This window comes from Benincasa hispida, chromosome 7 (assembly GCF_009727055.1).
Source record: "Benincasa hispida cultivar B227 chromosome 7, ASM972705v1, whole genome shotgun sequence".
Taxonomy (NCBI): domain Eukaryota; kingdom Viridiplantae; phylum Streptophyta; class Magnoliopsida; order Cucurbitales; family Cucurbitaceae; genus Benincasa; species Benincasa hispida.
Genome location: NC_052355.1, coordinates 27,657,056 through 27,669,496, shown reverse-complemented (window position 1 = coordinate 27,669,496; position 12,441 = coordinate 27,657,056). Strand labels below are relative to the sequence as shown.

At 31.3% G+C, this 12,441-nt stretch overlaps 1 protein-coding gene and 1 non-coding gene across 2 annotated transcripts; one reads left to right on the top strand and one right to left on the bottom strand.

Annotated features, from left to right (window-relative positions):
• The first annotated feature begins 4,902 nt into the window (after positions 1–4,902).
• Positions 4,903–4,975, top strand: TRNAR-UCU. The gene has a single exon. It is a non-coding gene; the product is annotated as a tRNA-Arg (tRNA).
• Positions 4,976–5,202: 227 nt separating this feature from the next.
• LOC120081215 (mRNA cap guanine-N7 methyltransferase 2) lies at positions 5,203–10,496 on the bottom strand. The gene is made up of 11 exons (XM_039035917.1): positions 10,275–10,496; positions 10,114–10,192; positions 9,917–10,011; positions 8,074–8,145; positions 7,869–7,978; positions 7,188–7,310; positions 6,992–7,084; positions 6,683–6,751; positions 6,477–6,565; positions 6,291–6,388; positions 5,203–5,634 (listed from the first exon to the last, which is right to left on the bottom strand). The coding sequence occupies exons 1-11, from the start codon at positions 10,374–10,376 to the stop codon at positions 5,386–5,388; spliced, it is 1,179 nt and encodes a 392-aa protein (XP_038891845.1). The 5' UTR covers positions 10,377–10,496; the 3' UTR covers positions 5,203–5,385.
• Positions 10,497–12,441: the final 1,945 nt, after the last annotated feature.

Genomic DNA, 12,441 nt, shown 5'->3' with positions numbered 1-12,441 from the left:
CAAGTTGGTCTTAAGAAGCATCTTAACAAACCATTTGAGTTTATTTATTCTATTTTCCTCTATGAACTCACATTTTTTAAAAATAAAGCAAAATTTAAGAAATTAAAAAAAAAGTTTATTTTTTTAAACTTAGATTAAAAGTTCAAATATTTCTTAAAAATATTATAAGAACTACCATAAAAAAATTAGAGAACATAAATTTTAAAAATAGAAAACAAAAAACAAATTAATATTAAAGAGAAACTTGATTTTTTATTTTGAGAAATTAAGCTAGCTTATACAAACACACTACTCCCACTAATTAGTTATTCTATTTTATAATCTATAAAGCAAAGTTCCAAGTGTTTTTTTTTTCGATATTAAATGAATCAACTTATATATAAATATAACAAAATGTCATTGTGACATATTTTGTATATTTAAAAATATTTTTTTTAGTAATTTTATCATTTAAAATAGTTAATTTTAAAACTTTGTTCTATTTTTGAAATTTGGTTAAGATTTAAATATAATTTCTTAAAAAAAAAAAAAAACTGAAAAACAATCCAAAGTTTAGAAAATAAAATCATTATATCAACAAAATTTAGAAAACCTAAACTTAAAAGTTGTGTTTAATAAGTTATTTGACATATATAACTAAAAATAAATAAACTGAGCAATAAAAACACAGTAGGAGTAGGAGAAAATGGAGAACGAATCATACCGACCACCGGATTGCCGGATGTGAAAACTTGCCAGGGCGCTTGCACTCAGCCACCAACGGCGGAGGAGGAACCACTTCCGGTGCCGGAACGGTGACGACGATAGGCTTCTGAGGTGGAGTTTCTTCTTTCTTCTCCCCTAATTTCTGCAGATTTTTTAGCAAAGACTTGGGCAATTTAGGGTTTTTGTGAATAAATTCTCTGTTCTCAGCCATGTCGTAAGATCACCGGTTCCGGCGCCGCCGCTGATCGGAACAATATTTCGTTTGTCCTTGTGGAAATATCTGTGTTTTGGAAGGTGAGAGAATTGCCCTTTTTGTGGACGGATCGGAAGAATGGCCTTTTTCTTTTTTTCTTTTTATTCATTTATTTTTTAATTTTATTTTTGAGTTGCTTCGTTCTCCCGCCAAATACGATGCTGCGCTAATGAAAATTAACGTACACCTACCAATTGTTTAATACAATGTAAATAATTTGAAAGGAAAAAAATAATAATAAATCATTTTATACCCTATAAATATTTTAGGTTCTAATATTTTGAAATTTTTTCATCGAGTATGAAAATTTGAGTTTTTTTTTTCTCCATAATTATTAGTTGATGTTATTGAAATGGACATATGTTTTTATTATTATTATTATTATTATTATTATTATTTGAAGAATACATGTCGTTAGAATTATTTTCACTTGGTTTATTTAAAATCATCTTAAATTTATCCAAATAATACGTTTCTTACACCAAAAATCTTACTAAAGTAAGAAAAGAAAGAAATAAATAAAAATATTTTTTAATTCTTCCTGAATTATTAGAGAAAAATAAAGGGGAAAAGGAGGATAAAAAATTGCTTATTACGTTAATTTGACATTTGAAAAGGTGTACACATGTGTGAGAGCTGATACATGAATGATTTTCAAAAGAAATCCTAACAGAGAGGTCTAAATTTGCTCACTTATGAAAGTTCAAGGGTTTAAACTGATACAATTATATAAACTTTCTCTAAAATTTTCCAAACAAATTCAACTCTAAAGTAAATAGTATAAATTAATGTATTCATAAAAGTTGAAGGCTTTAATTGATACAATTATTAGTTTTTAACGTCAATTTTGATACCATCCCAAATGGGTATATAAATTGGGTCTTTCCCCCTAATTTAAAGTGTATATATATGTTTTTATTTATCTTTTTTCTTTCTATGGCATGTGAAATTGAGAATTCAATTTTCTAACTCGAGTCAAAATTATATACCTTAACTAATTAAGCTATATTGAAGAATTGGCAGTGTTTTGTTGTTCCTACCATTTTTAGTTCCTTACTTTTAAAGAAAATTTTCATAGATAGAAAAAATGTCAAACTATTTACAGAAATAGCAAAAAAAAATGGTAGACATTAATAAACTCCTATCAGCATCTATCAATGACAGACTTCTATAAGTTTCTATCACCGAAAGACATTGATAGACTTCTATTAGTCTTTATCAAAGAAGATTAAAATTTTGCCATTTTGTGAAAATAGTTTATCTTATTTTTCTATTTTTGAAAATCCACCTACTTCAAATTCACTCTTCTTTTATGTTTGAATATATATATATATTATGGAAGTATTTTTTTTGTATGTCAATAATGAAAGGTAATCATCCTTATGATACAAAAATAACAGCACCTTGGCTTTGCTCATTTACAAAAACAAACATGATTTTTAGGGTACCACCATATTCAAGAATAACCAACTTGATTTATGTTCATCTCATACTCGCAGACAGAGGAATTTACATATATAAAGAAGATCCGATTCTGAGATTGTTCGGGAGACATGGTAAACGTCCGGAGGAGATATTGTGAAGAGAGAATGAAGATACAGATATAAGACTACTAATTGGTTGATTAACTAGGGTCCTAGCTTTTTTGAGAGCCAAAGACTTTAGTTCATCTTGTGGGAACTTTTATTGATATTTAAGTTGAGAGAGAAATTATCTTTATAATTGGATAAATTATTCAACGAAGCCGCTACAATAATATTGACATGAATTAAAAAATCTATTGCTTCTTCATAATTATCGAGAATATAAAATCGAAGTATTTCTTTCTTATTATTCATCTGTAAAAAAAATGCCTATCACATTGTGGCGGCCTCGGCAAATATGCCTATCACATTGTGGCGGCCTCGGCAAATATTTTATTATTATTTTTTTATTTTAAAGTTGTTATTAATGAATGTTAAAATTGCATAATATGATAATAGTCGGTTGCCTAAATGAAAACAGTAATTAGTCAACTTAGAAACTGTCTTATAAATAATTTATCTTCTAAAATTGTAAGAATTTGATAAAAAAGTTGAGATTATATGGCATAATTTATGGTTTATGGTTTTAACACAATAACATAAGAATGAAAATGAAAATCTATCTTTTCAATAAAGCTATATTTTTTTCCTTCAAAAAGTTAGTCACTGTAATTTAGTTTAAAGTATTTTAATTCTCATAAATTAAAATAAATTTCCCAATAATAATGGCTGACATTCTAGAGAATTAAATAGAAGTAAAAATTGAAAAGGATCCAAAAGCTAGTGACTCAATTCTACACCATTTCAAATTTGAATTTCAAACAACACAACAGGTAAAATTCGAATCACTATAAAAATTAGAAAAATTTTCTTAGGTAGAAAAAATGTCAAACTATTTACAAAAAATAGCAAGAAAAAAAAATACTAATAGATACTGATAGACTTTTATCAATTTCTATGTTTATTAGTATCTATCATCGATAGACATTGATAAACTTTTATTAGTCTTTATCCGTCTCTATCAAAGAAAGATTAAAATTTTGCTATTTTGTGTATATATCTTCCTTATTTTTCTCTTTTTTGAAAAATCCCTCAATAAAAATTATTATTTATTTTATGCTACACAATATTCATACTTTTGAATGAGATTTTTATTGATACAAAAAAATCCTAATTTCTAATTTAAAGTTATATATTTAATAAAGGCTGATGGGTTAATAAACAGTATTTCTTCTGTTTATTATTGTTATTATTTTAATTTAGAAAACAGTATTTCATCATTTTACATTTGGAAAAAAATTCTCTAAATAACTTGTATTTTGAATAACTTTTGTTTTAAAGTGGATGAAAATGAATCAATCCTTTTCCCAAGTTGGAAGGAGATGTTTATCCCCATTGGACAAGTATCAACATCAAGCAATCTATCCTTTATCAACAAATAGCCTAGACATGATTTATAAACTAAATTAAGTGTCATGAAAAATCTTTTATAGCAAAATAGGAGAAGTGAGAAAATAAGGAACTAGATTACAAACAAAAAAAACTATTTAATGAAAAATTGACATAGAAATGAAAATCGAACTTTGACGAGATCAATAGTATAAGCTTTATGTTAGTTGAATTATGTTCATTTGGACAAATTGTCACCAATATAATAGAATAAACTTACTAACTTGTAAAGATTACACTACTTTAATTATTTATCTTATGAACTCAATATAGTATTTTATTTGACTTGATGAACTCAACAGGGTATAAGAAGAGATACATAAAAGAACAATAAATCCTTGTAAAGGAAAATATTCTTCCATGTAAGGTTGAGTCCTTTAAAAAAACACACATCCTTCCCCAAAGAGCATGGACTTTAATTATGTGACAAGAAGGTGAATTTGTAATTCGAGTAAAATGTGACCTGCAAGACAAGGAATATCTGGACACTGGTGTGTGTGGTATTTGCCATAAACTGTCTGATGCCTAACTTAGTAAAACACTTTTGGTTCTAGCAATGAGAGTGCAAATTGCACACCTCGAGAATGACTCTTCATGGACCTTGAAGCTCACCTGGCCCAAGGCCCATTTGAGTTCGACCATTGGACGAGATTTTAGTTTTAGGTCCTGTCTATTATCCCATTTCAGCATGAATACCATTGAGTTTAGTTTGTACCTTTTTTAGTGCAAATTTACTCATAAAATCCCTAACAAAGGGTCTACATCAACCTTAAAAGTTTAAGCCTTAAATTAGTATAACTATCAATTTAGAGTTTTTAATGAGTACGAATTGAATTTTTTCAAAAATATATTGATATTATTTTGAGAAAGATTAAAAAAAAATAAAAACAAGAAGTTGAATTTCTCCGAAGCATAAATATGTCATTTTTCCAATAAGTCATTATTATTGGATAAGTATTAATCTTCAAACAAGCGCCCATGGCCTAATGGATAAGGCGTCTGACTTCTAATCAGGCGATTGTGGGTTCGAGTCCCACTGGGCGTGTGTGCATTATTTTTCCTTTCATGTCTATAGCTTAATGGACTAAAATAGTAATATCAGGTAGATGATGATACTAATGTCGATTCACCTGTAGATAATATATCTACGATATAAATTTAATACTATGGGTAGAAATAAGATTATAGTACTTCAAATCGAATATATATAAACCTTCCAACTTCATAATTATATGCTCTTTTTAGATAAAATAATACAAACACATATTCAATTATAAATTTCTTTGTTTTATTTTTTGCATTTTTAAAAGATAATCAACCACCATCTTAGCTCAAAATGAGCATTGTTTTTCAGCCTCATATATTTTCTTGCAAAAATTTATACAGATTCAGTTTCAACTTAAAGCTTCATCCTAAAAAAAACCAAAAAAGAAAGAGAGAAAAATCAAGCTAAGGCTAAAGAGCCTCCGGAAAACGTAAATCTGCAGGGCCAGGACCCAAAATCCCCTTCTGTTCACTAATCTTGCCTAGCCCAGGGATGGAGATTGGGACCACAACTGGAACCGGAACGGTAACTGAAACCGGAACTGGAACCGCAACCGGAACAGGAACAGGAACAGGAACAAGAACAGGAACCGGACCGGAAACATGATCTGGCTGTACACTTCTTTCTTCATCTCGCCACACACTCCCCTGCCACTCTATCTACAAAACCAAATAACAAAGCCAGATTACCAAATACCACCGAGCTTAATTGGAAACATAATGAAAGTATTATAAAAAACTAAGGAGTTTCAGATTTGTCACATTTTTTATCTACACTGATTTTACCTTTTTGATTCTATCACCTTAGTAATGTATCTAGTTAAATATAATTTTTTTTACAACATGTGAGGTGGGGGATCGAATCTCGTACTATGCCAATAATAGTTAACTATTATTAAGGGTTAATTTAAAATAACAAAAAGTAATAAGTTCAAAGTAAAAGTAATAAGAAGTGAAATAACATTTATCATTGCACTTGCAATTCTCAAGATTTAGCGCTGTCATTGTAACCATCATCATTTTAAGAGGCAAGACTGAATGCTGAAAAGTTTTAAACGAAGAGCTTGCGACAAGTCCCGTGGACCAAATTTAGACGTCAAGTGTAAGTTTCCTTCTTAGTGTTCTATCTTAATTAGATGCATGAACGACTTCAGTTGAGATGTTTTTTTTATTTATATATCTTTAGACGGTTTTTCTTTCTTCTGTTAATTAATCTGTTACAGGGATTGCAAATAAGAAATCAGGACAGTTGGAATTTTATCTCCTTAATTTCTTTATACTATATTTGTAAAGGATTTCTAAAGACAGAAACTTGCCTCTTCGTGATCATAACTAGTTTCTGGCAATAAGGGGGTCATAATTGGTGGAGTGATGTCTGGATCTGGCTTCTGAAATATGAATGTTGTGTACAGACCTGTTAAAGAAAGTTTCAAAAAAACATATTAACACTATGCTATTGCTAAAATGATAATAAACTTAGAGGAAATAAAATAAAAAATCACCTAGTACATCATATGATCGAGGAAGAAGTCTCCCCCTGGGATCCAGAATGTTTTGACCAAAATTCATGAGCATGCCTGCAAATTGTGCTCTTTTTGGGGCAATCAAAACACGGAGGGCAAAATAATCAGCCTCGCCCGGAAAAATTAGTTTGTGAGCTTTTCATCAGTTAAAGAAAACTAGGAATTTTAAAGCAAACTGCAAAAACCTGTGATCATCAAAGAATTCAGTCAAGTTTTGAATCTCGATATACTCAAGACCTGCTTCTCTAGCCAACCTGAGTGAGTTATAGCCACCAGTTAGCAAAATTCATTCAGATATTTGGGATGATTATATTGGCACATACAAATGTCAGTAAATACATATAGGAAAAAGTTTTATTCAAGTATGTGAAGAAATTTTGGTTTTGTAACACATCTGCAGTTACTTGATGGAAATTAGAAGGATGATGTATATGAACTGAAATATTATAGGATAAAAAAGAATGCGGTTGGAGATGGATAAAAAAGAATTAAACCTGATAAAGCTTGGAAAATGGACTAAACAATGAGTCTCAGCAGAGAGGTCATTTGCAAATTTCAGTTGATATTTCTTTCCAAACAAAGGGAACCTGGAAATACTCAATATCTTCAGTTACCATAGATTGACAAAAACTATTCATTAAAACAATCTGAAGATTAAGAAATATTTTAAAATTATTAAATTATACATACTTCTCTTCTTCCACTTCAAAGGTGATCATGTAGCTTTCCGATCTTATGCAATTGGGTACTATATTAGGCTTCATGCCAGCACTCCTATTGTGGTATGCTTCGACATTCTTCTGATACTTTGCCCTATAAAAGTAAAACAATCTAATATTTCAGAACTTTTTCTTTCTCTCTTAGCAATAATGTGGTGCGAAGGATATTCCTCTATTAGTATTGAAAGAACAAGAATAAAATATCCAACTTCTAACAAATATCTAATAAAATGATAAAAATTTAGACAGAGTAGATGCTTAAAAAGCCAAAAGAATATAGCACATCGGCTGGCAATCACATTTCACGAATCTGTAAATTTTTAAGTGGGACTACTTCTTGGGAGCTGCACCCACGCCAACTCCGTGGTGGAATTTTCATGAAGAGTCGAAGCTCAATTAGTGTTGGGTTAGATCATTGCAAGAACTTCATGATACTTCTTAAATTCTGATAGGCTATTGGTAAAATATTTACTAAAAAAGAGTAATGAAAGTTCACATTGCGCATCCAAAACTTACAGTGCTAGAAAGAAAGGGTGACTGGGCAGAATGAATGATATACATATGAATAAAACATCAGACTGAAAATTGTAGACAAAAATATGAAAATAACAACAAACTCCTAAAACAACCGGATTTGATTATTATTTCATACCATATTGTAGACGAGTCTGGAGTAATGCCAAAAAAGTAGCCCCCAGGTTTAAGCAATGCTGACACATTATGTAAGAGTCTCTGTGCTCTCTCCTCGGTTTCAAAACACATCTGCAAAAAGCACACATCATCTAATACAAGGAAGACAAGATCCATTCTCACCCCTAATCCACAAAAAACAAGAAGAAGAAATTCCAGTGTAGGACCTGCAGATGCTGCAAGCAGGAGACTAGATCAGCTATCTCAGTTTTGTCTTTCAAATGAGCTTCAATATTTTCCTGTCAAAATAGAATATAGTTAGCAGGAAAATAAGAAAAAGAAAATAGCAGGCAACAAAGTTGATGTGTCTGAGTTTTAAATGTTACATTCTATCTAGTTACATTCTATCTAATAATGTAATCATATTTTACACTAATGGTATTATAAGTTTAACACTTGCCTTTGAAATCAAATCTGTAAAATAGAGGACCAAATGAATTAGCATTTCGTAGGATGATAATGGTTTAGATACTTGAATAATTAAATCAAAAAGCATGCACGTGCTAGTGTGTGAAGTGAGTTCCAATCCATTTCTTTGTTACTGAAGTTTAATAAGTGATGGCAAGATGGGTAAGGAAAAAAAAAGGGAGATTTGCTTTCTATTCAATTCTTTCAAGTAAAAGTCAGTATTTGTATTATTTCAGGCATCAAGATCAAAGAGAAATCACTTTGCAAAGCAGGTTGTAACATCTCAGTTATTTATTCTCTCTCCCTGAGCAAGTGAGCTTTTCACTAATAGTTACGGCCTATCTATCACAGAAGATGTAATCACAATTCAGAAATGACATAGATATATAGTTCAAGCAGTTCCCACTTCCACTTCCTGGGCTGATGTAGTATTGTGTGATTGTTTCTTGCCTTATTTATTCCTTGCAAGAGCAATAATGATAGTGAAGTTGATAGTGCTCAAATTTTAAGAACTTATACAATTGTCCAATTTCTCTTTTTTCCCCTTTCAATATCTCAACATGCTGATTAGTGGAACCTTCTTTGATAAGATTCATCAAAGAGAACTGTTCATAACTAATAAAAAAACAGCCTTATTTGGTTCTTAGAAAACATTAATGTAATATTTCATATCATTAAACAGTGTTACATAAACTGCAGCAAGAGGAATAAGTAGAAACAAATGCAGATCTTAGACTGCCCTTGGTGATAAGACTTTTTTGCTATAAATGCATAACTAGTGGTGTTTTGCTAAACAAGAAGAGCATTCCCAAAAATCTTTGACATAACTTTATCCATCTCCCATTAAGGAAGTATAAGGAATAAATCTACATGAAATCCTCAACACAGATTGTTTTGTAACCCTTCCTTCGGGAGAGGGGATTCCTTATCCCCTTATCCCCTTGTCCCTTAGGTTGTTTTGTTGGGGCTTCGTATTGTTTTGCATACCATCCTTCGTTTCTATTGAGAAAAAAGAAAAGAAAAGAAAAGAAAAAATCTACATGGAATGAATTTCAAATGTCTTAGTATCTATATATCTTAGGAATCTATTCATTGTACAGTCAAGACAGAGCGTCTAGGAGACTCTTGTTCAAGAAGTAGCATGCAATAGAAAGGAAAATTTTAAAGATAATAATGTTTCTCTTGGAAAACGTTTCACAGAAAGATTTCTCCCCAATGCTTCTAAACACATTTTGTGACCAAAAAACTTATAGGACAATTCGTTTATTTTCCACGATCCAAATTTACAATAAATTCCTTTGGTCAATTAAACATTACACGGGTGAACATATTGATTTCTCCAGATTTAGTTTGAAAAGTCAGATACATCACTCGACTCCAGAACTGGTAGAGGAAGGAAACAATGATCGAACTATGCATTTATGATTTGTCCTCAATTTAATGTACGGTTACTGATCCAGTCCTCTCAAGTTAAATATAACTCTGTAGTTTAATTGAGAATTGGCCTAAGTTATTATTGCTCTCCCTAAATTGATATTTCTTAGATACGGAAATTCATAATGATTGGAAAGGAAACTAAAGAATTAGCAGCGAAAAACTCACAACGCAAGGATCAACTTCAAAGAATTCAGCAGTGTAAGACTTCCTCTGACTCTCCCATGCCTCTCGCATCTGGCCGATTCCAGAACTGGATTCATCTAAAGAATAACAATTCCAACAAAACAACTCAAGGCAACTTCTTCCGAAAAAGAATCTACAGTTTCAAAAAGAAAAAAAAAAAAAAAGAAAAACCTAAATACCAATTCCAATGTAATGACTGATTTGAGCTTCGTCCCATTTCTCCGCATCCGCCCCTCGGGCGCAATACAAATCACAAACCTTCACAAACAAAACCTAATTACATCTTACATACATTTCTTAACACCTAAATCATAATTGAAAATTGGGTTTAACAACGGACCGTGACGTAGGGGTGCGAGAAGATCTTGATGAGGGCGGTCTTTGCAAAATCGCAAAGGCGGTGGTGAGTCCACTCGCCTCTTGGTGGGACGAGTTGACTCATTCTAGTTCGGAGTTGACAGTTTCCGGTCGCCGGTACGATGGTTCGCGCCTTTTTTACCCTCCGTTTTCAAGATTTGAAATTCGGCTCTCTCTCTTCAAAGGGTTTATGCAAGTCGTTAGTTTTCAGAGTTTTCAATTTACTTAATAAGAATTTTAATTTTTTTTTTTAAAGGATTTTTTTTAGACACATATTTTCTTTTGACATTTTTTCAGAAATATAATTTTACTTATTAAGTAAATTGAAAAAGTATCAACAGTTACCTATTTTCGTCTAATAAATTTCTGACTTTTTTTCTAAAGTCTAATAATAAGTCGATTAAATTTCAAACTAGTGTCAAACACATTTTTAATTAGTTTTATAAAGTGTCATAAAAATATTAGATATAAATTTGATTTTTTTTATTCTAATGAATTTAAAATTTATATTTACAAGTTTAGTTAATCAACCTTCAAGTTTGTATCTATTTGATTCTCAACTTTCAAAAGGGTCTCTTTAGACAAATTCATATCTATTTAGTAAATTCATATATCTACTAAACATAAATAAAATTAAAATTTTAAACTTCTATTAAACATATAATTCAATTTTATTTCTAATAAATCAATAATAATCAAATTAATCATTTAAAAAAATTAAAGTAACTCAACAACAATTGACATGTACTACTCTAGATGTCAGAGGTTCAATTCTCTCACTCATTCCACGTCGTTGAACTCTTAAGAATTTTTTAAATTTTTTTTATTAGACATATTTAAAAATTTAAAAACTAAACTTATTAGTTTCATATTTAAATTATTCTTTAGGTTTTAATCTTCTTTTAGTTGGTATAAGAATAGATGATTTCATGGGCGGAGCCACGTAGGAGTTAGGGGGTGTTATACAGAAAGGTGAAAATAACTTCATTCAGTTACAAAATCTGTTACAAATCAAGCTACCTTTAAATACATTGTGTAACTAATTGTAAAGTGAGAGAGTGCAAATTGTAATTGAGTGATCAAACTTATCTTGAAGCAATCTTGAATAAAACTCCCGTCAGCTTCTCCGTGGACGTAGGCCTTTCTTGGCCGAACCACGTAAAACTATCGTATTCTTTTTCTTCCTGATCGTTTTCCTCTATCGTATACCTCTGACCCACCGATCGTGTAGCTTTTAGCAAACGATCATCTAGCTTTTAGCCAACGATCGTTTACTTCTGCAAGCCTCATCGTGTAGATGACCATCGTTTAAACGCCTTCGTCTAGACGATCTTCAGTAAAGCCTTCATTGTCTAGACGACTTGTCCCTTATCGTCTAGACGACCTCCAGCTTTACCTCCCATCGCCTAAACGATCGAAGACTTATCGCCCTCTGCGATTTCTGGTAGCCTCCCGACGGTTCTCTCTTTTCTTTTCTCTCGTTCTTTCTCTGCAAAAAGAAAAGAAAAGTTAGTCTTTCGAAGTGCATAACTAGCTGAAGTGTAAAGCTCTAATCTCAGCCATTAAAGTGTAAGGTCGAGATCCTTCATCACACGGATTATGTTTTCAGCATGTTGTTTTGTGTTTGCGTGAAGAAATAAGGTGGTTTCTGGTATTCGTTTAAGGGTCATCGCATTGTCAAAGCCCAAAAGGATCAGTAAGTCTGTTCTTTCAGCCCATTAATCTCAACTCAAGCCCATCAAGTGGTATCAGAGCCTGCAAGAAAGCTTCAAGATTAATCAAGATTCAAAGAAGCAAAAATCTTGGAGTTTTTTCAGTTGAATTTCGAAACAGATATGGCAGTAGCAAGGTATGACATTGAGAAATTTGATAGCAAAGGGGTTGTGAAAAGCCAAAATTAAGGTTATCTTGGGACAACAGAGGGCACATAAGGCTCTAGATGATCCAGCAAAGCTGCCAAGCATAGCAACATAAGAAGAAAAAGAAAACATGGAGCTAATTGCTCATGAAACATTGGTTTTAAACTTTTCAGATAATATCCTAAGGCAAGTGATTGATTAGGAGACAACTTATAAGATGTAGAGTAAATTGAATGAGCTATATGAGACAAGAAATCTGCCCAACAAAATTTTCCTAAGGGAAAGGTTCCT